The following is a 24,779-nucleotide window of genomic DNA, read 5'->3' as shown; positions in this document are numbered from 1 at the left end:
GTCTGTTTCCCCGCTCGCCCGCCCCACTTCCCTCCGCTAGCGAGCGAGGCACGCTCCGAGCTCGCCGCTCCGCAACATCTGGTCGCCCGCCGGCCCGCCCGCCGGCCGCCTCGCCTCGCCTCGCCTCGCCAGAGCCGTCCCTGCCACTTCCTCCGCCCCCCGCCGCGCCGGTCACGCCACCCACTCCCGCCGCAGGGGGCAGCTCTTCTTCCCGCTCCCCGAGCGCGCCCGCCCGCCCGCCCGGCAGTCCCAGCCCGAGCGCCGCGCGGGAGCGCCGAGGCCCCCGATGGTGCCGCAGGGAGGCGGCGGCGGCGGCGGCGGCGGGGGAGGTGCCAGGCGCCCGCGCCCGCTCGCGCTGCGGTGCTCGCCGTCGCGGAGCCTGCGCCTGTGGCTGCTGCTGCTGCTGCTGCTGGCGGCGCTCGGGCACGCCTGGACCTACCGCGAGGAGCCCGAGGACAGCGACAGGTGGGTGGGCGCGCGGCCGGGCGGCGGGCGCGGGGCGGCCCGGGGCGCTGCCGCGGCTTTCCCGCCACGCCGCGGTGCGCCTCCCGGAGGGCGAGCCCCGCCAGCCGGCGCGTGTCGGGACGACGTGCCTCCGGACGGCTCCTAACGCGGCGTCCTTCTCTCTCCCTTTCCGCCCGCCTCCGCTCCGCCGCGCAGAGAGCTCTGTTCCGAGAACAAAGTCGCCACGACGAAGTACCCGTGCCTGAAGCCCGGCGGGGAGCTCACCACCTGCTTCAGGTCAGTGGCCTCGTTCACCCGCCCACCTGCCCCGCCTGTGGCGCAGGAGCCGCGGCGAGGCGCTCGCTCGCGCGCGCGCGCGCGCGTCAGGCGGCGGACTTACCCCCGCCCCACCGGGTCCCGTCCAGGTGTCTTGGCTCGAACTCCCATCAGCCCCGGCCTGCATGGCCAACGGGGTGGGGACGCGGAGCTGTACTCCAAAACCTCCGTGGGGCGCCCAGGTGCAGAAGGTTGGCCGCTCGTGCTGGGTGAGCGTGCCTCCTGAGGGCAGGAGAAAATAAAACGGTCTGGCATTTGGTGGAAGCTGCCTCCTCCGAGTTGGGTTCCCCTGGCGAGCTTAATTTATGAGCCACTCAAGCGCAGGAGCCCCATAGGTGACTCTAGAGGCAATAGTGTTGGAAAAGGTGCCCCCGAGCATGTGTAGAGTGCTGTTTCCTTGGCACACATTATGTTTGATTTGTGTGTATGTGTTGGTGGCAGTAGATACGTTGCAAAGCCATAACTTGGCAGTAGATATGTTGTTGTGAGCCGCCCTGAGGCTTCGTTGCGATGGGGGCGGCATAAAAATGCTTTAAATAAATAAATAAATAATGGGTGGCTAGGGGAATGGGTGTATTTTGCAGAGGCAGGTTGGGGCCAGATTTGGTGATGGGAGCAGCATGTCCTCACAGGCCCCCTCATTCTGCTTCCGCCGCCTGTTCACTTGCCCATCAGGGCTGGTGTCAGCCGTGGACATAGTGAGGCTCCTGCCAAGGGCTCAAACCCCAGCAGGTGTCCAGGAACAAGATCGCTTTCCCTTGCAGTCTGCACGTTCCTCTGCCTCTTGCTCTAGCCTTGGGAATGGTGGTGGTGGCACGGAGGAGCAGGAGGAGCAGTTGTCCTCTGGCTCACAGGCTCTTTGCCTCTCAGAAAAGCCGGAGGTTGCTGCAGTGAGGAGGAGAAATAGCCGCTGGAGAAATAATGCCGAGGAGGCAGGTGCTCTGTGGGAGGTGGCCCTTTGACCATGTCTTGCTCAGGGACCTTCTGCGAGCTGGAGCTGGAGCTGGTCCTGGCCGACCCATTCCTCTGCTCAGAGAGAGGACAGGAATGGCAGAGGCTGCTGTTCCTTTCCCCTGCACCTTGCCCTTGCCAGGAAAGCACAAGTGAGCAGAATGCAGTGGGGAAGAGGAAGAGCAGAGGGAGGTGGCTGCACAGGTGATGGGCTCCAGCTGAGCTGCTGGGGTCCTCAGCAGATGCTTGCTGATGCTCGCCCTGAGCTGCCAGCAAGTTCAGTTCCCTCACACATGGTTCCGTTTGCGCAGCATTCTTGCCTGTGGGTTGACAGCTGTCTGTTATAACCTGGTACGTCTCAAGGGTTGTGATTTGACCCCCAGCTTCCTACAGGCGAGTGAATTTGATTTCTTGGCATTTATATACATGGGACTCTATTTAATGCTCTGCGCTGTTCGGTGCTTCAAATGCCAGACAATATCCCAAGACAACTCTAATTTCTCATTAGACTGAGCATACAAGCAGATGCCAAGAGCTCCTGAAATAGACTGTTGTGCACATTTGCTGGGTTGCAGCTAAACCCTTTCGCATCCTGCAACTGTGCGTCTGAAAGCAATAATTTAGGCTGGGAAGTGTGTTAGTCATGACATTGATTATAGGTGGCACGCTGTTGGACCTGATAAAATGTGTTCGTGCAAGCAACACGCATCATGCAAATGGCAGAAAAACTTCAGTAATGAATGGCAAGAAGAAGGCAGTCTCTCCTGTTTCTGGTTTTCAGATTAGCTTTTTCATAATTTACTTATGATTATTTTAATTGTATTATTATTATTTAATGATAGTGGTAGAAGCACAGCAAATCATCTTAAAATGTATACTACTCTTTTTTTACAGTGTAACCTTGAATGCATCCCTTCCCCCCTTGTGTTCTTTTTCTTCCTTTCTTGTTGCAGTTTGACCTTGAGCGCATCCAAGAGTAGGATTTTTGCTTTTGTTAAATCATGCTAGCCTCCCTATAGAAATCTCTGTGTTCTCTCTAGTACTGAAATGGTGCTTCTGCAATGGGAGGATTTCACTCCTGAGTGTTTACACAGCCTCGGTGGCACTGCTGATAAAAGAGCTATTCGGTATCTCTGAAATATAGTGATGGTTTGTACTGTGAACCTTAACATGCTTACTTGGAAGGAGAGCTGGAATCCTAAGTATATTCCCTGGGATGCAAGTTCCAGCATGATTTGTTTTATTCAGCTCTTCAGCCAGAAAATTTCCTGGTGCAGTTTGTTTGTTTGTGTATTTAATTTCTATACCACCCAGCAGCCAACACTCTCTGCATACAGTTTGCATAAAGTTCATAAAAACAAGACAGTTCCTGCCCACAGGCATGCAGTCTATAAAGGCATAACACGAGAGAGAAAAGGAACAGGGAAAGAAGAGGAAAAAAGCAAATTTTCTGCAGTTCTGGTGGAATGGCTGATTTTTGTTTCTTAGATAAACATGGTTCAGACCTAACTGCAAGTCACCCTGATTTCCATTGAAGTTGCTTTCCTGTATGGACTCTTCGCACATTAATCAAGAATACCTAAAACGTTTCAAAAGTACACCTGAAATCTGAATTATTAACACAGTGGCGATGTGTTTATAAACATAGCCAGAGAATCAGAATTGTCTTCAGCTCTTAATCGACCCACATAATGTGTGGAATAGTGATAGGTGTCCTTTGTATTGAAGCTGTGAAGTATTTCAGATTCAAAGTTAGTGCTGGTTTCTTGCTGTAAAGATCAGTGGTAACTTGAAGTTTGGGTTTAAACCCTACAGCAGTGCTTTGTTGTTTTCCCTCCTAGAGACAAATGACTTATGCCTTCCTGGCTAGCACCAGTGCTCTTTTCAAGTGTTCTGCTAACTAGAAGAAACTGTGCTGTGATTCCTCCTTTTTTTCTTAATGGATTTTCGGCAGTAAGAAAAAAGATGGGAAGACTGGTGGAAGGTCACTAGTGGAAGATGTCACTGTCTGGATTCCTGGCCAGATTCCATAAAGGCCTTATCTGGAAAGTTGTCCATAGTCACTCATTCAAAGAAAAGGGGGAAAGAATTTCTGTCCTCCTTAACCTATCGTGGGTGAGTTTTGGGAACAGGGTGAAACAACTGGAGAAGAAGCTTACTAACTGTTGACAGAGTTTGGATGTATCATTTATATTACTGAATCATAGTCAGCAGAAATACACACACACACACACACACACACGTATTTACTTGGAATGTGGTCAGAAATTTAGGAGATTAAGAGAAATAATAGTGTGATAACACCTTTAGAAAGGGACTTCTATTTGCTGCAGTAGCCAAGAAAGCATGTGGTTTAGGGACTACTTTAGGCATTTGTAGTATGATGCTGCTAGTACCACATCAACAGGGCAGTGCTTCGGGTGTCTGTTTCTCTTATACGCTGGAAAGGATGTCGGAATGCTCAAGGGGCATACAATGATTGTGGCTCGAATTATATGGCTGTCAAGAGTAGTGTTCTTTTGGTGCTAAAAGCTGAAGATAATGTGTTCCTTTGAGACAGAGCGTGTGTCTTAAGAGCAGCTGATTGCACTACATATGTAAACATTTGCTGCAGGCCAGTTGAAAAGACCTATGACTGGTTTAATTCTTGCATGCTGTTTATTAAAAAAGCTAACTAAATCCAGGCAGACAGCCATGACTAATGCTGGAAGGGGGCTGTCATTTTCCCTAGTCTTTGTCATTTCCCATTTGGCCTCTACTGGTGTTCAGTGTTTAGGGAAAGCTGGATTTGTGCAGCAAAATGAAATTACAGATTGATGTGCTCTTCTGCTGTAGGATTAAAGCAGCGCTCCTTAAACTTTGCCGTACTGAATATGGACCACCCCGTGGTCCACAAGTACTTTCCAGCCTTTGGGTCAGAGGACATGTGGAAGGCTTCGAAACTGAAACTCACATGCTGCAGTGGACCTCTGTGGCTGCAGTCCAACAAAGCTGTATGTATGCGTCAGGGAGTACCATGCACAAAACTAGGGAATTCTTGGAAATTTCCACTATAACAACCTGCACTGCTAAAATGAACTCTTTTTCAATCTTGAGTCTGAAACTGAAACAAGCGTTTTTCCTTTAGAGGTGCCATCTACAGCAAGTATTGGAAAACACCTCTAGTTCTTTATATTTTTATTTACTGTTTTCATTGCATTCTCAAGGTCTGTCTGAAGCTCAGCCAGGAAACACTATTGTTCCCTGGGTCAGAATTTAAGAGCCATTGAGAGAAGCAAAAGTGACTGGGAATGAATTAAATGAGCAGATGCAATTGCATGTGCAGGCCTAACTTCAGTTCTGAACTAAGGCGTTTGGCCAAGATGCCACAGAAGGGGTTGATTTTGACCTGAAGTCCTAATGGAGAGAACGAACGAGTCTTTATGTGTAGGAGTTCTGCGTTGCACTTCAGGCAGGAAGGGAGAATGGGATAAATTATTTTATGGTAGAATAGTGGGTGAACTGCTGGTCCTGCGATTAGGGGCAGGGTACCGACATCACCCTCTGCTTCGCATTCTGAGCTCATCCTGCCTTTCTGCGCTACTGCCGTGATGGTCGCTGATTGCCTGGTTGTCTGTCTGTCTTGCCTGGGTGCCTTCTCCCATTATGTCTCACAAAGCACCATTAGAAAACCCGCAGACAGAGCAAGAGAGCAGGGCAGGTGATTCCCACTGACTGGCTTCGTTGCTTCTGGGCTGCAGCATTGGACAGTCGACAAACAGCGAGAGTCAGGCACAGCAGTGAGTGAAGGGTGTGAGGTGTTCAAGGACAGAGCTGTGGCGTGCACTGTGCCCTTTAAGTTGTCCCACTTCTTGCAGATGTGTTGGAAGACACAATCCAGTCACCAGTGTGGAAGCAAGATCCTACTTCCAGTCCAGTTTCTAGTTTCCATTTGTGGAACGTGGAGGAACATCTTGTTCTTGGGCAGCAAAATCTCTTGGGCTGGCCCTATTTCCATTCTGAGTTCATTTTCCTTTTATGGAGGCTCTGGATGACACTGTTGCCAAACTTATCTCTATATTTCTTTGATTTATATCCCATGGTATCCTGTGTGATCAGAGTGGACAGTAGCCATTTCCCCAAAGGTTTATAGTTCTGTCCCTAGGGCTCCCCATCTCTAATACAAACTAATGGTTTTCAGGGGATGGTTATAAAATACATCAGATTAAATGGAAATAACATTGTAAACATAAATAGCTATTTAAAACCCCGAGCAAATAAACTGAAGCACCCATACCACGCCATAAATAACCAGTCCAAAAAGCCATCCAAAGGACAGTGCTTTTGAAGGCGGTTGCTGCTAAATGCATAGTTGCTAAATAATTGGTGCAGAGTTTTTGAGGAATGGCCCATTTTATCTCTTAAGGGCTGCCCTGGAAGTGGGTCAGCCATCACTCCCAGGCTTTGCAAATGTTCCCTTGGTTTAGCAGGAGCAGCAAGTGCTTTCAATAGTAACCGCTGAAAAGGGTACTGGAAGTGAGTGATCTTGGAGGGCACCAGAGCGCAGTTCCTAATATGTTAGAGGTGACGTCTCTGAAGCATTGCCAGCAGACAGACAATCATGCTATGCCAGAGTTTTTGGTGTCATCCTGAGAGCCGGAGATTAAGAGTGCGGGACTGGGACCCAGGTGATCCAGCTCTATTTCTCCTTTTCATCTTCAAGTGAGGCTAAACTGGTGCCTGGCTGTGGCAATGGACTAGATGAGGACTAACTGAAGCTCAGTCCAGACAAGACTCGGATGCTGTTCAGTGGGTGATTCTTTTAGAGGGATTCACCTTGTTCTAGATAGGATTGCACTGCCCTTGAAGGAGCAAGTTCATCCCCTGGGATCGCTCCTTGAGCCATCTTTGTTGCTTGAAGCCCAGGTGGCTTTAGAGGGTCAGAGTTCTTTGCACCAGCTTCAGCTGGTGGCTAAACTACACTCCTATCTGTACAGGGAGCGCTTGCTATCAGTATTGTACTCTCTGGTAATCTCTGAGCTAGATTACTGCAATGAACTCCATGTGGGGCTGCCCCTGAAGACGAGTTGGAAGCTGCGGCTTGTGCAGCATCCAGCAGCCAGATTAATAACAGGGACCAGAGGGGCAGAGCGCATAATACTAACTCTGGGCCATTTGCCTTGGCTGCCCACATGCTTACGAGCCCAATTCAAGGTACTGCTTTTAATTTACAAAGTCCTACATGGCTTGGGACCACAATATCTGATGGAGTGCCTCTACTGACCCCAATCTGCCTGGTGCCTACCTTTGAATGTCACCTTTGGGGGTGCAGGGAGCTGGTTGGTGGCAACAAGAAGGGCCTTTTCAGTGATGTACCCCTCAGTTATGGGGCAGACTCCCCATTGAGGGCCTCCTGGTGGTGCCACTTTTAATCTTTCAGCACCAAGTTAAGACCGTCCTCTATTGCAGGGGATTTAATTGGTTTACAGGGGCTTTATTAGCTGCTTCAACGGGTTGTTTGATTAATTCATATTGGCTATTATAACTTTTTGTATGCATTTTAAGTAGGTTTTGAATTTTGTATGATAACCTCTTCTATTATGGTTTTAATGTTGTTTTGTATTTTATATTGCATTTTTATGTGTTGTCGTAAACCACCCAGAGAGTTCCAGCTATGGGGTAGCAGAGAAGTACAATAAAATAAATAAATAAACTCCCTTTTCAGCTGATTGTGGAAAAGGAATGAATCAATGGTAGTGAAGTATTTAGAAGTAACCTATATTTCCTGGGAAACATTAGTGTAGGTGGCAATATATCATTAATTCTCAGTCCTTATTATAAAGTAACAGTTCTTACATCATGCTTGCAGAATCGTCTCAATGAAACATCTTAGACTTTGAATCTGATTTGTTTTCTATAGCATTAGAGAAATCTTCTGTTTATACTTTGAATTAATGGAGGAAACTGAGGAGGCTGTTATGTAGTCAGTACTGCAAAAATAATCAAAAGATAGTGGACAAAATTTCCAAGTGCTGAAGGGCAAGTGATGAGGACCTGCTGTCCTAAATAAATAACAAACAAGGTATCTCATTACTCGCCTCCTCTAAGTAACCTGATCCACTTTCTATGAAGATAAAACTTTTAAATGCGTGAGAGGTACTTTGAGTTATAGGAATCGCTCCAGTGGGATTAATGCAGAGGCAAAACATGCACAAAACAACACATGATTTCAGTGTCTCTAACACGATATACCTTGTGTGATTCAGGCGTTTATGTTTGGACTATAAATTGATATAGCCACAGATGGTTTTAAGCCATTTCTGTGAGAACACACAAGAGATAAGTTCTAGGGCCTCAGCAGTAGTACACAGCAGGGCTATACATTTTTATTTATATGTGTGTATATATATTGATATTAAAATGGACACCCCACCTTTCTAAAGCAAAAAGCCTGCTCAAAGTGGCCTACAATTGCTTAAAGAAAACCTTTACCACAATGCTACATTTTTCCTTGTATCAATATATGATTTCCATGTTCCCTTTTCTCATGGAACTGTTTATTACCCACTCTACCAATCTGTTCTCAAACATTTTTTGCCAGTCCAAATCACTCTCAGTGGAACAAATGTTACTTTATCTATTCTGTGGTGGCAGTTGGCTCCCCTTCCACCAGACAGGAGCAAAAACTTTCCTCTACCCTGGTTCTAAATATGTTTCCAATATAGAAGATTAAACCTAGATCTGATGACTGAGTTTTGATTAATTTCTTGATCTGATTGCTTGCTTTTATTTTATTTATTTAAAACTTTTATATGCCATCACCACATGCCTCGGCATCTCAGGACGGCTTACAAATGTACAATTAAAACCAATAAAACAATAACAATTCCATAAAATTATATAAAAACAAAAAACAAAAAGTAAATAATTTATATTTATTTATTTTCTATTCTGCCTAACAGCCAAAGCTCTGTGCACAGTTCATAATTGGGTGCTGTCCACACTTGATGCATGTAGGCCTTCAAACTCAGAGACGTGCCTCCAATACAGGGTGCGTTTTGTTGTGGCAACGGTTTCCACTGATCTATACTTTATACCTTACACTTCAACTAGATGGCCATTTTCAGCAGTCTAGTGAAGCACTGTGGAGAGAGAGGGAAGAAGGCTGGTGCACTGTTTGGATGTGGCATAAGCCGTTGGCCCGCCTTTCTGCTGTCCCTGCTCTCCCAGCACACGCCTTTTCCTCCTCTCCAAGGTTGATTTCCTACCTCGAAGAGGCAGCCAGTGTGGGTCTTTCCAAGCCTCTGAGTACTGGGTGGGGACTTGGTGTTCGGAGATTATATGATCCTACCCTTTACTCAATCTTGAGGTTAGCAAGGTATACTGCAGATATTAGTATTTCTCAATTATACTTGACTAAGTTAGCGGGTTGTATGTTAATCTGCCATTTATTTCAATAGGTGTATTGTAAACTGGACTAACATCAGATTCAACCCAATATACTTTGTTAAAAGCTGGTTTTCTTTTCACTGTACACACACACACAGTGAAAATTATGAATTAAATGAATTAGTTGAATGTGCAGTAAACCATTCCCAAACAGACAGACTAAAGTTTAGATCAGATAGTAACTGATCTTTTTTGCCTGTGTAGATAGCTTCGGGTACAGTCCTATGCATCAGACAGAGAAACAACCTACAATTCCCAGTTTGGATGGCTGGGGCATGCTGGGAGTTGTAAGTCCTTTGTCTAACTATGCATTGGATTGCAACTTTAGCCTTTGAAGAATGTGTAGTCTTCTACACTGCTGGTGCTCAGGCCATTTGTTCACAAAGAATTACCCTTGAGAATAGTTCTTCGGGGTTCATCCCTAACATTTTGCTCCCGAAGGGAGGAAGGTTTTGTGTGGGTTCTATTTAAGCATGTGCAAACCCTTGCTGGACTTAACCTGTCAAGCAAATGAGTATAAAATCTTCAGAAGATGCTTGTGACAAACCAGTGTGTTTGCACCTCTATTTTGTGGGATAGGACAGGTTGTAAGACGCTCTTTGTTTTCCTTAGATGTTGGCTGCCATCACATATCAATAACTCCTATCGAGTATTAATATTTAATAACTTAAAAACTAGATGTGTGGAAATCCATGCTGTTGCAGTATTTGTATGAATGACAAAATCCTTTTTCAGAGCTTCCTTTAAACTCCTTAACAGCCAGGATCACCCAGTAGGCCAAGTCTTTTCCAACTAGGCAAGGCAAACAAATCAAATGTAACTTTCAGTTCAATATATTTATTAAAGAAACAAGCAAAGAGAAGTTGAGAAATAATCAGTTTTAAAATAAAATTAAACAAGGAGAGTCATTGTGGTATACTAGACTGGGACTGGGGAGACTAGTCTCCCTTTGATTGTGAAGCTCAGTGGGTGACTTTAAAATGCCGGTAAGTGGCTCTCAGCCTAACCTGGAGAATGGGAAGCAGGAGACATGATCAGGAGGACCTCAACCCTGTTGTTGTTTTGCTTCTGTTTATTACATTTCTGTATTTCAAAGTTCCCAGGGCACGGCAGAAGATAAGCAGTGCTTGTCCATCAGGTTGCAACCAGGGCTTTTTTTTACCCCAGGTGACAGGAAGAAAATAGGTGTGTTTGACACGTGGCGCTGGAAGAGAGCAGTGTGGATTTCCTGGCTCAACAGAAAGACAAACAAGTGGGTGCTAGATCATATCAAGCCTGAGCTTTCCCTGGGACCAAAAGTGATAAAACTGAGGATATCATACTTTGGACACATCGGGAGAGGGCAAGACTCCTTGGAGAAGGCAATCATGCTAGGGAAAGTTGAAGGCAGAAGGAAAGGAAGGACAAATAAGAGATGGATGGTCTCCACAAAGGATGTCACAAGTGTAGTAACTGGAATGGGCATTTAGATCATGCTTTACTGACAGCCATCACAGCCTTGAATTTAGAACAACTAAGCAGGAATGCCATGGATAGGATATTTTAGAGGGCTTTCATTCACGGGGCTGTGATAAGTTGGATATGACTTTTTGGCACATAATAACAGCAACAACCTGCTTGCAGACTTTGAGAAGGGGTTCAACTTTATGGGCACCACTTCATGGATCTTTGTGATATCTCTACAAATTATAATTTCTAACAGAGACTTGAATGAGGCATGTGTATAGGGTTAGGTTGACTACAAACTCTATCTGTGCATGAAAGGCGATTAGAACAAGGATAGACACTGAAGTACAATTTGGGTGCAACTCATGGATGTTTAGACAGATAAAACCCACAAATCCCAACATGCCCCAGGCAGCCATGCAGGGAGTTGTGGGATTTTTTTCTGTCTAAACATGCATAGGATTGTGTCCTTAGAAACCATTTTGACCTTGTAGATATGTATTTAAGCACTCTTCATTACTTTGGGGCTAAGAAATTTTGACTTAAGTGGTTTGTGGACTGCAGCCAGAAATAACCATAGGCAAGGAAATGCTGAGTGATTATATCTGCCAGGACTGTGTAGTGTTACCTTATTTTGCAGTAAGATTTTGGGAGTTTCCACATTACTGAAAGATGTATCATCATCCATATCCGTAACATTTAAGATTCATAGTAGCATCCTTCTTACTTCACTGTGATAATTACCGTCAGTGTTTTAGACATTAAGAGCTGAAAATGCTATCAGGCTTTTCAAATCATTGACTTCATAGTGATTTGAAAGTATTTATTTAATGATTAGAAAGCAGCAGGAGATGCCAAGCCAGTGGCTGACTTGCTGATGGCTGTGGGTAAAGCATGATCTAAATCTCCATTCCAGTTACTACATTTGTGGCTTTGTTTTGAAGTAATGCTGGTTTCAGGTCTGTTTTCAAAGGCAAGCTTACATACAGGGCATTGCACTAGTTTAAACCAGGAGTAGAGTACCTTATTTGGAGAAGAGATCTGACCTTGCAGTAGACTGGATGATAGCAGGAGGTGATGTCTTATCAGTGATGTCATGGGTGATCTCATCTGTTCCAGAGCCAAAGTACTCTCTGGAGACCCTTCAGCTGGCCCTGCCCTGCTTTGTATGCTTTGCTCCATGCAGACTTTTCCCAGCTGGCCAAAAGCCATCTCGTGGGGCCTGCTTGGGTGGAGGAGAGCTTACTGAAGCATTGACTGAGTCTGCTTCTCTTCTTCCTGGAGAAGTAGAAACAGAGGAAGGCTGATTCAGCTGATACTTCAAGGAGTCCATGGATTTCCCAAACCAGGACTCAGCCCTGGACTGATTACACTGATGTCCTTGCTGCTCCAATGCTCACTCTGCATCAGAAGTTGAAAGAACAGCCGAGTGGCTGAGCCATGGCCCTTAGTCCATTCTGAAGGAGCAAGCTTTGGGGAGGGGCAGGAGCCTTGCCCAAGTCCTCTTGAACCAGATGTACTAGTCTGTGAGATCAAATTCGCCCCATGGGTTAGAAGTTCTGCATCCCTGATCTGAATGAAAGGATGACACAACACCTTACACCTGCAAACTTTGCTGGACTACAGAAACTTTGACTTTGGCAACATGCTCAAATGCAATGTGTTACGTTTGCTTTCTCATAGTTCTATTTCTGACAGTGAGAAGAAGACTGGAGAAAAGTCTTCCTTAAGCTCCATGATGAGAATTACTATGATTGTTAAATGATCGGCATTCAGGGCAGTGAACCTCAGTGAGGCAGCATGAAAAAAAAGGTTTTTCTGAAAGCAATTCTGAAAACATTGAACATTAGGCTTATGCCTATTTTACTCTCATTTATAAAATCAGAATATTGTCCTAATTCAGATACATCTTGCAAGAATGATGATGATCTCTTTAAAATCAAAAAGGTACCTTCAACACCTTGGATAATTACCGCTTTGGATAATTGCTATAACAGACTCATGCTCTATAGAAGCACTATAGAAAAATAGTAATATTTCAGACCAATATTGTCTCTGTTGTTTGAGTATGCCTTTCTACTGTTGGCTTTTGTGCTTGCATATTTCCTTGACATTGAACTGATACGTAACAACCCATGGATGAGACTTGAAATTAGTGAGCAATGCCTGGGAACCTCTGAATAAAACCAAGGCCAAGCTGTACATGATTTGTATCTTAGTTTCCACTTGCGCTCGTGTGTGAGTGTACACGTGCTCTCTCTGGCTCAATTCAGGTTTTTCCCCCCTTGCTTTTGGTTACTGAAAGTTGCCTTTATTTTCATAAGAGTACTAAAGAACATCTGTTAAATCATAGCTGAACTCTGGCAGTAACTTTTTGTGGAATAAATGTCTACCTCGTGCTGCATATTTAAGCTGCCTAGTTCTTAAATAAATAAAGTAGCGTGTAAACAACAAGTTTTTTCAGCTTGTGCAAAATGAGTCTTTGATGTGGATAAGAGCATAAGAAACATGCTTTCATTACTGCTGCTGCAGCTGCTACTGCTGCAGATACACTAGAAAAGTATCATTGTTCAGCAATATTTTATTAAAAATGCACAGTATGGCTCAGCAGGCTCTATGGATAAAGCATAGAGGCACTTAGGTGGATCTCTGCTGGAACAGCCTTTTCTTACATGGTGTCTTCCAAATGCTTTGGGCTTCCATTTCTCAGTAACCCCAAACAGCATGGCCAATGGTCAGAAATGCTGGGAGTTATTTACTAGGGAACTCAGTTCACTGTGAACTCCTAAAACTAATAAATCTTCTAAACACATGCCAAAGTTTGGTCCTATGCTGTGCAACAAATACCAGGTTGCATGCCAGTGTCTATAACCATGTAAAGCTGGGTTTAAAATTAACACAGAGAGACATCTCCAGACCTTTGCCCAAATGTTGTGCTGCTTTGGGCCACAGATGTTCTGCTGTTATCAGAAGTGTAAAAATGACATACCATTAGGTGGGGCAAAAAAATCCACTCTCATAACACATATGATCTTATGCCAGAGTTTTGTGCTAGTTATGTGCTCATTTGTGGTACAAATTTTGAGTTCCAAAGTGGACTGTTACCATGAAAGCTCATGATTTATTAAAATATATGAACAACTAAAATATATATTTTAAAAGTGAAACTCCTTATTCACAAGTGAGAAAGCTTCATTAAAGTCAACACAAGTTTCTTTTTTAAGTTTTTAAAAAACATACTTGCATAAATGTTGTATATAACCAGAGCAGTGAATATAGTGCCTTTTGACTTTTCACTCCTTTTTGACTTTTCCACATTTTGTTGTGTTGCAAGTTTAGTGGCATGAGTACTGAACTGAGATCTTCATTCTGACTTCCAGGGTGTTTGCAATTCCATCCAGTTTTGTATTGTCTGCAAATTTGATTATCTTTCCTTGTACTTCTTATCTAAATCATTAATAAAGATGTTGAAGAGCACTGGGCCCAGGACTGAATACTGCGGCACCCCATTAATTATCTACATCAGCCAGATTTATTTTTTATTTAAAACTTTTGTATGCCGTCCCTTATGCATAGCATCTCAGGATGGCTTACAATCATTAAAACAACCACAGTAAAACAACAATCTTAACATAATAAATAACAATTAACCAAAAATGTAAGTTAAATAAGTTAAATAAAAGCGATTGTTGTACATTAAAATTAGTTTTTAAAATAACAAATAAAAAGGTTTTAACCTGGTGCTGAAAAGAATATAAACTTGAAGATGTGATATGAAGGCTGTTAGTAAGAGGTATTCATAGAGTTAAGGCCCCCTAATAGTGGAGTTAGTTCTTGTCCATACCAGGAGTTGATTCCAAAAGGAATCCTCCCCCTTCCTTCCCCACCATCGGCATTGACTCCAACCTCAAGGAGGCTCATGCTGCTTGTGGGCCACACAGTGGAAATACTGGGTGTTATTTGAATTCTCAGCTCTCTTGACCTGGCACTTTACACCCCTCTCTCTTGGACCCTTCCTGTTGCAAAGTTCTTCCTCAGACCAGAGATGGTCTGGTTCTCACCAGCTGCTTGGCTTTATCGCAAAACTTGCTGCCCTTGACCCTGTTGTGATTATAGCTGGAAGTTAGGGTTTGGGTTCAGGTTTGTGACAGGGTCAGGGAAATCTGGATGCTGTGCATGGCAGGTCCTGGAAGCAATTTGAGCAGTCCACAAGAAGACCCCGAGTGCTGCCTTTCTGTGTTGCTTGATTTTACAGAGTTTATTCCTGGGTAAAAATGGTCAGTCGACTAATGTTTACTGGCAGAAAGTGGGCATATACCACTGAAATTCCTTTTCCAGGCCTTAATCGACTAAACCTCCAACACACTGGGTTCTACCAGGAACACATCTCCTGAGGAGCACAGGAGTCAAGCAGGCTGACAATGCATCCAGAGATCTCTCAATTATCCTGGCTCTGAGTTGTTTAGGACTTTGTAAACATGTGCTAAAACCTTAAATCCAGAGCAGCAGTATACAGGCACCCAGTGAAATTTCATCAGCATAGGTGTAATATGTTAGCAGTAAGCCAGCTTCAGATCAGTCTAAAGACAGTCCATGTAATGGACATGATAGTAATCCAGTTTTAAGGTTACCAGTGCTTGGTCAAGCTATTCCTGTTTAAAGTGGCCTCAGTTTTACCCTCCAGAACTGATACAAATACACCTCCCCATTGAAGATATCTGTACCTGTAGTCATAATGTTGGAACAATCAGCACCTCCACATTTGCACCCCTTAGTTCACACTATGCAGCTGGGAGTTCAGCCCATGCAAATCGGCAGCTGACTCGCTTTCTGGATATGGTAGCCATTTATTCATACAGCCTCCATGTTGCCAGGATCCAGATTCAGTTTATTGGTCTTTGTTCAGCCCAGCCCCCCCCCCCAAAAAAAAAGCAGGCACTGGCCCAACTTGCACAGCCTCTTATCAATAGTTTTTTAGGAAAACGTTTGCTCAAAAAGCCTTCCTGCCAGTGGGAACCTATATATACTTCCTTAATCTCCCCAATTTTGTATTTACTAAGAATGAATTGTTGATAAACTTGTAAATTGCAAATGGATGCAGAGTTAGTTTTAGTTAATCTTTGGTTGATAACCCGAATTCCTTTTTATGCAATGTAGGCGTTTCTTTGTAGCATTCTCTTCCCTTAGTAGGGATAAGATGTGCAATACATTGTGTTGACTTCTGGTGACTTGCAATTGGTTCTCCTAGAGAAAAAATAACATGTGGATGAAGAGCCACCACTTAATTTGAAAAAATGCCTTTGTTTTCTCATGAGAATGCTGTTGCCTCTTTAAATATGGTACCTTGAAGTGAAGGCATTTTCCATTCATTTAAGCAATATGGTGAAAATGAGAATGTCATGGTGTATACCGGGGGTCCTCAAACTTTTTAAACAGGGGGCCAGTTCACTGTCCCTCAGACTGTTGGGTGGCAGACTATAGTTTGAAAAAAATATGAACGAATTCATATGCACATTGAACATTAAAATTAAAATAAATTTAAAAATTAATTAAATTAAATAAATTTGCAAATTAATTAAATTTAAAATAAATTTAAAATTTGATTAAAATTAAAGTAAACATAACAATTGACTAAAATTAAAATTAATTTACAAAATAATTAAAATTTTAAAAATTAATTAAAACAATACAAATTTTTACGCTGCTCGCTTGGGCTGCAGCAGAAGCCCAAGATGAGGTGGGGAAGAGCATGTCCATATTCAAGGGACATAGCTACAATGTCTGCGATCGTGCTGGCGGGGGGGGGAAATGGGCACGATCATGCGGGGGGAAGATAGGCGTGATCACACTCGTGCAGGGAGGATGGGTGTGATTGCCATCGCGCTCATGCAGGGAAGACAGGCGCAATCGTGGCCATCTCCCCCCCCCCCCGAGCACATCTGCAATCGCGCCCATCTTCCCTGCACGAGCATGACTGTGATCGTGGCCATTTCCCCTTTGAGTACACCTGCACTGGCTCAGAGCTTTTGGACTCGCTCAGAGATCATTTTCTCATTTATTATATTAGTATGCCACTAACTATTCCAACAGGAATCTTTAAATTTTAAAAGTAATAAATTAACAAAGCAAATAAATCATGACCCACTGCTTAGTTATGTTGTATATGAACAGTTCAAAGGAAAATATCACATTATGTTTGAGTGCTATGATGTGCAGATAACTAATAATGGATATGTCACTTCATTGAAATCATTTATTACTGGTTACTTTATAGTCAGTAACAAAGGATTTGCTAGCCAAGTTCTTTGTTTAAATAGTGACATATAATATGAGTAACAGATTAAAATATGTAATAATACGTTTTGGCAATTGATATGAAAACAAAAGATTTTTATTTTAGTTTTTCACAGGCAAGAGCAAATGTGATTCAGTACTGGTATGGGCCCAAATACAACACTAATGTTACCGTCCATCAGTATTTCTAATTAAAGAAGATAATAATGTATTTATGCATTGAACTGACTCTTTCTGAGTACAGAACTTCTGTAGTTCTTCATTTGCTAAGATATAAATTTCAGCACATAATTCCCATTTTTTCTTGCTAAGTTGCACATATGTACGAGTAACGCTAGGGCATCATCCATCAAAAGTTAGAGGCCTAACATCCAGTGGTAATGATGGAAAGTTATTTTTATTTGAAAGTTTTTTTTTGAAATGAGAACAATATTTCACATCTAGATCAAGTTTCCCAAATGTCCCATGCATCATGATCCTAATGGTAGCGTACACACAATGTTACCAAAGAAACCCACAAGTTTCTAATGGAGAACTCAGTTTCTGGACCCTTGCAATCCTCTGAAAAGAGTAGAGTAAGTGCAGGTTCATAAAGTTATGTTCATAATCTAGTATGTTCTGAGAAATCGAGATCCTTGATGTGTTGACCAGCATTTTGGATACAAGATGAACGTCAAGCAGAGGTCTGGTAATGGAGGGACAAGCTGTGCTGGACTTGTATGCATGTCCTTGGAGTGAGTATGTTCTGGGCAGACAGTTCAGACTGGTTTCCTTCCTAAACCAACTAGGACAATAGCCAAGAATGTAGAAATTAAGAGTATGGTTAGCTCTGAATGGAAATAATATATAGAAAAGGAATAAGGCTTTGTTAGGGAGTGTGAAGTCCTTAAAGACTAAAGATGAGAGTTGTGGTAGCTTAGAAGACTATGAAATGGGACCATCCTGGGTTAAATCTCACCATTACATTAGGTAACCTTTGACTCTTAGCTTTTGTCTCCAGTGAGGGGATAGTAATGCTTATCTAACTGTTATGGTTGTGAAGATTAACAAGGCACTGTACATGAAGGAGAAAGAAAAGTCTTTCCCTGGCTGTAACTGTCTATGCAGAAGGCATGTACCTTGCAATTTAAATCCCTACAAATCTGTGGCAACTCCGAAAATGGGATTTAATGTTTGTTTCTACACAGGAAATTGCCTAGGTCTTTATCTTAATTGTTGGAACATTTTCCAGTAATGAATATTTTGCTTCAGGCCTTTGATTTGAGATAACGTCAAGGTAAGCTCACATACCTATCAAGAGATACACTTGTGTTTTTGTTGCCTGCCAATTGGGGTTGCTGGCTGGAAAGTGCAGTTTACTGAAGGATTGTGGTGCTGTGCATTCCTAAAGGATTAAGGTTGATGCAGGTAAGCTACATCTGGGCAGCCCAACAAATGCCAGCAGTGTTGTTGCTGTTACCTTCTTGACTGTTGCACAGTTGCAGCTCCTAAGAACACCATCACACCTCCATGATATTTGCACCACTTCCTAGTTCTTTCCTAGTTTGTTTGTGGCTATGGCCTTCATCAGATGCAACGTGGACTTGGGGAATGGAGTCCTGGGGTCACGCACCCAGTACTGTGCTGAAGTTTTTGAGGGCCCTTGGCTAATGGACCATCCTGCTCAGTGAGTATGCCTTCTCACCCCCATTGCCACGAGCTGCTGTTGCTACTACTTGTCAGGCGGAGAGCTAGTGAGCAAGTAGGCCATGGCATTCACTACCCTCCTTCTTTACCACCACTATTGTTTGGTGAAGAATATGAGGAACTCCAGGTGACTCCTGGCAGTGGTCCTCCACTGTGATGTCGACCCTTGGCAGGTGCCAGCCATGCCTGTACTTGAGACTGGCCAAGCATGCCCTTGTTTCTTTTCCTCCAGCCCTGCCACAAAAAAGGTTACAAGTTTTCACTTTCATTTTCAATCAAATGAGATTCAGCCTTACATCCAGACCCTAAACAATGACAAGCCTCAACTATAGTTTATTGAAACAAGCCAGCTTCATGTATCATGGCTTGAAGTTGGATTGTGTTAATAAACCATAGTTTACAAAGCTACTTTGTCCAGGTTTGGACATAACACGAATGCTAGTTAAAAGTTAGTTAAAAGTTTCTGATTTTCTCCTCATGGCTGTGTCAAGGTTCACATAAAATTAAATAATGATTTATTTCCATACAAAGGTCATGTCTGTGGGTGGGTGTGAGCACACACACGCACACATACAGTATCTGTGCTTGCCTCTGTGTAAGTCTAAATAAATATGCAATATTAAACCAGAAAAATCAGCTGATTTTGTCTTTCTTTGCCCACTTGAGCAGTGACTTCAGTGAAGAAAAGTCCAAGAGCCTCATTACCGTTTTGGCAGGAAAGGCATTTCCGTGCTGGAAATAGCATGTCACATGGATGGCATGTCTATTGGCATGCTGGAAAAGCAAACTGCCCACATGAACAGACGCGTCTGATGATCACAGCTGTGTTCTCTGTTCTGCATGCATGTTCAGTGCGATACACTTCAATATAACAGATTTGTGATGAAACTCGCTATGTGATGACATGTCGGTAGAGTATTTCCTACATGAAACAGCCTTCCATGCAAGAATTTCATCATGCACAAACTGGTTCTTACTCCAGAATATCCATAATGGGTTTGGAACAGCTGCAGTGCATGTTTGCACCATTTTTTTCCAACTTCAAAATTTTTCCAGTTGAAATAGATTTAGAACATGACAAAGTGCAGTGTACTCAAGGACTGTTTTGCTTCAAACTCTCCTTTTTTTTTTAATCATTCATTCATAGTGATTTTGAGCTGAAAACGTTTGAACGCTTTGGCAAACAGGGCAATGAAGGGCAGCCATGTGGGAAGAACAGGCAGAAAAAGGGTCAAGCATGGCTACTTCTGCCCAGGGCCATCTTAACAGCATTATGGGCCCCTACGACAACTACAACTACTGTTAATTTTGGAAGTTTTCCAATTTTCCAAGGGTTAACATACACAGATTAGTATGGGGCCCATGGGCAAGTGCCCATCAGGCCCATGCGTTAAGACGACCCTGCTTCTGCCCTGAACAGCACCCTTGGGAGAGGTCAATTTCATTAAAGAAGAGATGGAAGAAAGGAAAATTTAACCTTTTTTCTGCCTGTTGCTTCCCCACTGGCCCCAAAACAGCTTTTATTCTATTTTACTCCAGACTTCTATTTACATGTTAAAGATAACATCCTGACCACTGACAGATTAGAAAATGGTGAGTTTGTGCTTGTGTGTATGTTGGAGGAAGGGAGAAGTTTCAGGGGGAATAAGAACTACAATTAGCCCCCAATCTTTTTGTTTTTAGAAAAGATGCGAAGATGCGTTTCTTCAATTTCGACATTTACAATATCTTAATTTAATGGCTTTTACTGTTTTAAATCTAATTGTTTTTATTTCAACGTTTTATTTTTTCGAACTGCTCTATACTCAATTGCATTTTAGCAGATAAGGCAGAATTTTCACAATAACTTACATAAAATATTTGTATTCCTTCTTTCCATTGTAGCACAAAGTGGCTGACTAAATCAGAAGGTTAAAATTACAAAATTACATCACACACAGCAAAATGAAAAAACTTTCCTTTTGTAAAAATTTCTATGAAGGCAGTAGTTGTTCTAGAAAGGTTCGTTATGACCATAACATTTATGCCCATAGTGCAAAATGGAAGAATCTGAGCTATCTGTTAAGGAAACAGTTTTGTAATGTGCAGAAGTTCTGAGAAATCAAGAAAGAGGAGAGTTCCTTGGTTATGTCATGTTCTTTTGGAATAACAAAGAGCTGTAATACTTCAGACTCTATGTCTGCCAAGAGAATGTTATAAGGTTCTGTAAATAATAATTCTATCTTTGCATGTCGTTGAACTTCAAAATTGAGAAGGTCTGCAAACTACTCAGAATGAAGATGATACTATCGATTCCTCCGTGCTGTCACACACCCTGTGGACATTACTCGTAAGAATAATGATACAATTTTGGCAATTTATTTGCAAGCTCAGCTCTTGGAACTAAACCGGATAACCCATATGTCTTTGAGAAGAGTACAAAGTATGTAAACTGTTTTTTAAAAATCCCACTCAAGTATCAGTTTCTTAAAATCATAAATTGATCTGGGAAAGAAGCACAGCTCCAGAACAGCTGTTTACCCAGGCCACTGAGAGAAGGGCATGATACAACAGGTTCACGTTTCAGCAAAGCCAATTTAGACAAAAAGCGTTTCATGACTGTCAAACTGTAAGAATGGCCAGCTTTTAAAACATTGACCAGAAAGCGAAGGAGTCTCTTTCCAGGGATGCTGATGCTGCTAAGCAATAATATGCTTGGTATCTGAAATTTCTCCAGAGTGTGGAGATATTTTAATTCTGGACCACTAAGTGTCACACAAAGGTGCTTTATGCTTTTCTGGTGACACATCTCAAATGTTATTCTCCTTTGGAGGAAGTGCAAATGTAGATCTGGCTGAGGAATGAAATAGAATGGTTATCACTTACACGAAGGCTACATTTTCATATGCAAAGGTACATTTTCTTATCCATGAGCAGTAGGCCTTGGTGTCTAGAAAGAAAGTTCTCTTTTTGATGGAACACCTGTCTCCCTTTGTGGCCTGCTCGTACGCCTTGGGAAACCTCTTTCCTCCTGGGCATATTCAATTTTAGTTTGATGGCCATTTTTGCACACTGTGCTGTTTTTTCTGTGCTGTTTTATTAGTTTGATGCTATCTACATTGAGAACTTTTGTTATTAAGTGGATTAAAGATAGTATGCTTGCACAAAAAGAAGCCAATGCTGGAAATGCCATTGTGGTATAGTGGTGAAGAGCATGGTTCTTGAGCTCAGGAAGTCTGGGTTCTAGTCACTGCTTGGCCATGGAGCCAACTGGGTAACGCTGGGCCAGGCACAGACCCTCAGCTCTCAGGCTTGTTGCTGTGGGCATAAGATTGAGAGCACAAGGAGGTGAATGATGTAATCTACCTTGAGTTTTTTCAAAAAAAGAAAAAGGTGAGATAGAAATCAAATAAATAAATAAACTTGCCTTATAAGGAGCTGTACCAGTGGTCCTGTATGCTATACCGACTGATTATCCCCACAACAACAACCCTGTGAGGTAGGTTGGTCTGAGAGTCTGTGCCTGGCCCAAAATCACCTGGTTGGCTCCATGGCCAAGCAGGGACTAGAACCCAGATTGCCTGTGTTGCTGGACCAAAGAGTGGGAGGAAGTTGTGTTTGTGTGATACAGATGCTGACACACTACTGCTAGTAATGTGTGCGAGCCAGCAGTATGATTGGCTTACAATAGGCCATGTTGGGAGGAGCATCTGTGCCCTGGATTCAATGTGCCCTATGCAGAGTAGTGTAAGCTCCAGGTATTTCAGTGAGGCTCCTTTCTGTTGGATGTTACTCCCTGCGGTGTGCTTTAATTTCTCAATGACTTGATTTATACTACATGTCAACCCATTATGGGTGATGAACCGCAGTGGGTTGTTGTGTCACGCAAACCTGGACTGTTGGGTTGTGGATAGTTGTGCCCATGTGCCCATGTTGTGCTTACAATAGGCCATGTTGGGAGGAGCATCTGTGCCCTGGATTCAATGTGCCCTATGCAGAGTAGTGTAAGCTCCAGGTATTTCAGTGAGGCTCCTTTCTGTTGGATGTTACTCCCTGCGGTGTGCTTTAATTTCTCAATGACTTGATTTATACTACATGTCAACCCATTATGGGTGATGAACCGCAGTGGGTTGTTGTGTCACGCAAACCTGGACTGTTGGGTTGTGGATAGTTGTGCCCATGTGCCCATGTTGTGCCCTGATCCATAATGGGTGCCAGCTGTTCACGATCTGAGTTGACAACCAGTAGCAGCCCTTTGAAAATGGCCAAGTGGCATACCAGACGGCTGCATGTGACCTTTGCTTGTGAAACTGGGAGAACAGAACCCCCTCTGGGTTTTTTTTCTGTCTGGATCTGACTCTGCTCAGTGTCCTGCATCTTTTTCACCTTTTCCTTAGACTCTGAGTGCTTGGAAAAGAGGAACTGTGCAAGCCACCCTTTCTTCAGAAGTTTCTTCCTTTTAAATTGGGTTTGTTGAAAGGGCGAATCAGTTTTTTTCACAAGGACAAGTATGTATACAGGTGGTGGTGGTGGTGGTGGTGGTGATGTTGATGATGCGAACCGGTGCCACCCCTCCAGGGTGCTGCTTGGGCACTTTGAAGGAACTGTCACTGGCTGCCAACTTGGAGATTGTGAAAAGTGGACTCTGACAAAACGTGTGGTGGAGAAGGAAAAGGCGACTGTGATTGAAAATGCTTGTGTTTATGGTGGAGAAAGGAGACAAAGTATCTGTAACCACCTGGAGCACTGGGGTACTGGCTGGTGGACTGGGGGGAAGAGAGGGGGGCAACCCATAGTGACCTGGATCATCTGCTGTCCATAGATTATTTGAGTGCCACCTAAGCACACCATGACTTACTACCAGGGTAGGTTAGTGTGAGGTTTGAATGTGCTCATTGACTTGGAACATGTACAGATCTAGCAATCCACTAATGCAAGAACAGTATTTAATTTCCAAGCGCAAAAAATACCACTGTTGCACCAGGGAGTCAGATGCAAGGATAGAGTATGGATTGAGTGTTGGTTGCTGTTGAACTATGGGCTGTGGCTGAAACCTGAATTATGTTATCTGAATCTAGCTACACTAACAAGCCATGACCACTTTCTAACCACAAAGAACTGATGAAGAGAAGCCATGGTTTGTTGTTAGGTTGCAAACTGTGGGATATTCACCATGGTTTGTTATCTTGCCTTGGTTCAGATAACATTATAAATCATGTTCCAACACCAATTCATGGTTCAGTGACAACCCACACTCAACTGTTGAGTGTGATTTATCATGTCTGAAACCAGCCATAGGCTGATTCCTTGGTTTACTGTTCATAGTATTAATATGTACATTTGGCTGTAGCAATAATTTCATGAAGAAGGAAAACGGGCAAGCTAGGGCCTGTTTACCATGACACCAAGCATCAAAGGTGTGCATAGTAATTTGACAGAGTAGCTAGCAGAAAGAAAGGTATGTTGCCTTCCTGCCACAAAGGAGCATCCTGGACAGTTTTTGACCTGGGAAGAAGGAACAGAAAGGAAGAAAATGAGAAGTAAAGGGATGAAAGGGAGGAATACAATTACAGATATTTGGGTGTTATCTTATGGATGAAGCTTTATGCCAAAGGCTTCGCCAAACAGGTAGGATTTGAAAAGCGAGACGAGAGGAGAGATGGTAGGAAGGGACTATTAGATGTCAAATGGAATAGATAGAATAGTTTAAGACAGCAGAAGACTGTTGGACTATTGACTATTTTGCTTGAAGGATCTTCTAAATTGAGACAACACACTGAAGAGATTGCAGTGGCCAACCTTAATGAGGCAGCTTAGTCCAGCTTTCCTCAATGTGGTGTCCTCTGATTTGTGGAATGGCGGCTTACAACATTCACAACCACACCATGCTGGCTCAGAATGATGGGCATTGCAGTCCAGTACCCCTGAGGGGCACCGAATTGTGGAAGGGTGGCTTCGCCCTTGTAGGTAACATACATTTTCAGAAATAGAAGATAAACCTGGCACAGAAGAATGTAGGACTGAGCTCAAATGAAACCTTGTGGACTTATTTGCTGGTTGCAGAGTGGCACTTACTGCCACTTTGGCTCAGTTTGTGGGGTGCCAATGACAGTTCCCCTGGCACCATCCAAAATCTGCCCCCACACACATACGTGCCTTGCATGATTACACACCATTTTGTTTGTTCCACTGCTGTGTTCTGCAGAACAGATCTG

At 43.3% G+C, this 24,779-nt stretch overlaps 1 protein-coding gene across 1 annotated transcript in view; it reads left to right on the top strand.

The window, feature by feature from the left end:
• Window positions 1–286: 286 nt before the first annotated feature.
• Window positions 287–24,779, top strand: part of CCBE1 (collagen and calcium binding EGF domains 1) — a 159,861-nt gene continuing 135,368 nt past the window's right edge. The window contains 2 exon segments of the mRNA XM_044431051.1: window positions 287–465; window positions 661–741. Coding sequence (XP_044286986.1) covers window positions 287–465; window positions 661–741 — 260 coding nt within the window.

Source organism: Varanus komodoensis, unplaced genomic scaffold (assembly GCF_004798865.1).
Source record: "Varanus komodoensis strain SLA01 unplaced genomic scaffold, ASM479886v1 scaffold22, whole genome shotgun sequence".
Classification (NCBI taxonomy): domain Eukaryota; kingdom Metazoa; phylum Chordata; class Lepidosauria; order Squamata; family Varanidae; genus Varanus; species Varanus komodoensis.
This window is presented reverse-complemented; position numbering and strand designations above follow the sequence as displayed.